The 3,777-nt window shown below is 49.2% G+C and overlaps 1 protein-coding gene across 1 annotated transcript; it reads right to left on the bottom strand.

The window, feature by feature from the left end:
• Positions 1-1,357: 1,357 nt before the first annotated feature.
• Positions 1,358-1,927, bottom strand: LOC124657472 (RING-H2 finger protein ATL80-like). Its single transcript, XM_047196017.1, has one exon. The coding sequence runs from the start codon at positions 1,925-1,927 to the stop codon at positions 1,358-1,360; it is 570 nt and encodes a 189-aa protein (XP_047051973.1).
• Between the last annotated feature and the right edge of the window lie 1,850 nt (positions 1,928-3,777).

Genomic DNA, 3,777 nt, shown 5'->3' with positions numbered 1-3,777 from the left:
ACCTTGCTATGTTCTGTTGTACTACTCTGAGGGATGTAATATTTGCGGAATGGTACTTCGTGAATGTTATATCAACGACTGGCATACTACAACATGCAGTGGTATGCAGGGTCACCACAGTTGAGCTATTGGTGACCAAGACCTAGAGCATGCAATCAACGGAAGTGTTCCGGCTTGAATAAAGCATGAGCAGTGTCATCAAGATCAAGCGGGACACGGTATTTTCTCTTGCCCTCATATGGTGTCGGGTCATGATGTGAAAAGGGAGAAGAAGAGCGTGGCAAGAGAACTCGAAGACGAAGTTTGAAAGAGTGCAACTCGATGAAGTTCGGAAGAGCACGATAAGGTAATCTCCCCTTTTTCGATTTTTCTTGAGTATAGGATCCCACACTATTAAGAGGGGGTCGGAGTTGTTATTTCGTTCTTTGGCTCAAATCACATTTCCCTTTCATCCCATTGGTTTGGCATCTTTTATTCATCACCATATGCCGCATTTGATTCCCTCTTTTCCACACCTCCGTTGGTGGCTCATTTTTTACTTGGCGTTTGCCATTTCTTTTCTACCTCTTTTTGTTCGTCACAAAAAAAAAATACTCTGCCTATTGCATCTATCTTGGTTCTCTCCAATATTTTCTCCACCATATATTCACATTTGGTTCTTCTCTTCTTATGCTCGAAGTGTGTTTGGCGTTTGCCTATAGAAAGAAATGAGAAAGAATAGAACAAAAAAAAAACAAAAAAGGGGAAATAACAAACAGCAATCCCAGCCAGTCTGACCGGGAGCTAACCAGGCAGCCCATGCGAGCATGCTCGCTCCTGGCCACGCCCGCACGCGCGCTGCCGCTTTGATTCCCTTCTACGCGCCTGCTGCCGCTCGTTTTTTTCTTCTTCGCGCGCGTCCTTGCTTGCTCGCTCGCGCGCAGCTGCCTTCAATCATACCGTACGTACGTGACCTTTATTTGTTCAACACACACGTCTTTATATTCTCTTCTTTTGGCAACGAAGCCAGATTGTATAATACTCCGTTACTCCGTATGTGACTTGAAGGAAGGAAATGCTTACTGCAGCTGATCTACGTGTATTCACACATGAAAATGCTACAGATTATTACCGACACAAACTAAGTGATCCGTGCATCGTCGCACACTGTACACAGCTGCATTTTGTACTTACTGAGAAGTACTACCAGCTGGACGCAGGACAGGACACATGAGAAATGGACGACGTAAACCAATTCATGAGCTAGTAGCTAGTTGGACGTAGGCTATGTACGTGAGCGACTTTGTACGTGTGTGCATCGAGAATACGCTAGCAGCGAAATGACAAGGCCGGGTGGACGCGCAACGGCCGGTGTCGTCTACGGCGCCGACGGCCAGCAGCGGGCGGTGGACGAGACCTGCGCCGCGGGGGCACACGAACACGTCGCGGGAGGCTCGGCGGGTGGCGGCGCTGCGACGACGACGAGGGCGCGGCGGCAGGAGGGGCAGGTGGAGCTGGAGAGGAGCCAGACGTCGACGCAGGCGACGTGGAAGCCGTGGCCGCACGGCGGGAGCACGCGCACCTCGTCGCCGCTCGCGAACTCGGCGAGACAGATGGCGCACTCCGGCACCTCCTCGCCCTTCTCCCCGTGTTCTGGCCTCCATGACACCGTGGGCAGCAGCTGCAGCGCCTTCTTCTTGATCCCCTTGTACGACGCCTTGGACACCATTGCCCCCGGCGCGTCGTCGGAGAAGACCGAGGGGTTGCAGAGCCGTGAGCACCGCGCGACGAGGGCCAGCCCGACCACGCAGAGAAGGAAGCAGAACACCGCCGTCAGGATGAGCAGCGTGTCCGTGTGCACGGCCCCGCCGCCGCCGGCCATGGCCGCGGGCGGTGCGGCCATCGCGGCCAGGCGGTCGACGGACTCCTGCAGCAGGTGTCGCGGCATTCTGGTTGGTTCTCGGTGGGACAGGCCTAGGCGTTCCGACAGGGTGAGAGAACTTTGCGCCATTTTAGGTCCAGCGTGTGCTGTGCGAGTTGATCTGAAAGAGAGCAGAGGAGGAAGAGTGCGGTGCTTGCTGCTCCGTTTTTATACTAACAGGACAATGGTGCTTTGGGTAGGTAGGTAGGGATATGATTCAAAATGAAGCTCTCGTGCTACTAAGTGGGAGTGTCACTCTCGAGCAATTCTTCTTTGAATTCTTGTGGTATATGCATGCATGTTTTCGTGGCTACTCCTATCTTCTTTTCCCTCCTTTTGCTCCAACTGGACACATAGCGCGCTCTGTAAATTTGGTGCGACCGATCTAGACTAATTTATATTATTTCTAGTTTCGTAAAAGTTATCTAAGATTTATCGATATATCTAGATACATCTACATTTTGATAAATCTCAGACAACCTTCGTGAGATGGAGAGAGTACTTTGTTTCATTCAAAGTATCTTAATTCCAGTCAAGATGCAGATATTGTTGTAATCACGAAAGCTAAAGAACAAAGAAGATCAAACCAAAACGTAGAGATTAAAAAAAACGTGAAAAATCATCTCCAATAGAGGTAGAACGAGAGGCAGGTGATGGCCTATGTCAATAGCATGCATCTTCGGTGAACCTATCTGACAATGTGCATATATGTGGGCTGATTATTCTGTCTTGTCAAGGAAGGAGGGCACGGGATTCCATGATCAAAAGCTAGAAAACAAACTAATTAAGCTAGCGCTGATCAAGGGACGGAGGAAAAAGTTGCATAGCATAGATAGGACGATCGTGAGACCGATCACGACCAGATCATGTGTGTAGGGTGGTGGTCCGCCACGTCAGGCACGTGTGTCAAACCTATTTGAGATCAGGATAACAGAGGCACCGCCGTAGCTGTACGAACCTGATGCATCTATCAGGGAAAGGCAAATGCCTTGAAATAGGCTTTCATCCCGCTTAATAAACGGCCAAACGATACAAAATTTGAGACCGAACCCCGTCGACGGGCTGGCTGCTCCGTGTACAACAATGGACGAGCGGGCTAGTCCGTATGGCGCCCTGCATGTTGCGAGGCCGGTTGGAGTGGAGCTCGATGCCATGTATGAAAAGTTGAAAACACCGGCCGGTAGTTCGACTTAGGACAGCGGCCTGCCCGCTCAGCAAGACTGAACTTCCCCCCCCTCCTTTTGCTTTGCACTTTGGTTCTCACTAGATCACGTTTCTTCGGATCCTTTTTTTGCCCACTTGTCGAAAGGCAGGGGCAAAGCAAAACAATGCGATTGTAGATAACGATGGGATAAACATATATACAAAGTCGTTACTAGATCAAAAGATCACCCACACCCATGGCGCATGATAAGATTGTATAAACACTCCCATTGTCAACGTCCACACGGCTGGATCTTTTGACCGGTGATTGTCACCCTAACAGGAGAAACAAAAGACGTCTCTTTTAACGATGTGGATCGATCGTTCTCAGTGCCGCCACGGTCAGGGTAAAACATATCGCTTTGCTAAGTTTCAGGTGGCTAGGATTTTCTTAAATCCAAGTCACCTCAAAAAAGTTTAACCACACTTAATCTGCAACTAAAACGAGTTGCATTTTTCTTAGTTACTTCATATGACCGAGACTTTTTTTTGCTGGGATATGACCGAGACTTAGACACACACTATGTATGTACAAGCGCTCGTGATACAGAAAGAGATGGGTCAAGGCACATTTGGCACCTCTTTTTTTAGGTAACACTTGAGTTTGTTGGTGGTGCGTCAAATATACAGCTGAAATCCGAGCAGGGCCTAGATAACATAATGGGTTAGCTCAT

The sequence above is a fragment of the Lolium rigidum genome, chromosome 5, assembly GCF_022539505.1.
Source record: "Lolium rigidum isolate FL_2022 chromosome 5, APGP_CSIRO_Lrig_0.1, whole genome shotgun sequence".
Classification (NCBI taxonomy): domain Eukaryota; kingdom Viridiplantae; phylum Streptophyta; class Magnoliopsida; order Poales; family Poaceae; genus Lolium; species Lolium rigidum.
This window is presented reverse-complemented; position numbering and strand designations above follow the sequence as displayed.

Coding starts and splice junctions, on each gene's coding strand:
- LOC124657472 (XM_047196017.1), bottom strand. CDS start 1,927: ATGCCGCGACACCTGCTGCAGGAGTCCGTCGACCGCCTGGCCGCGATG.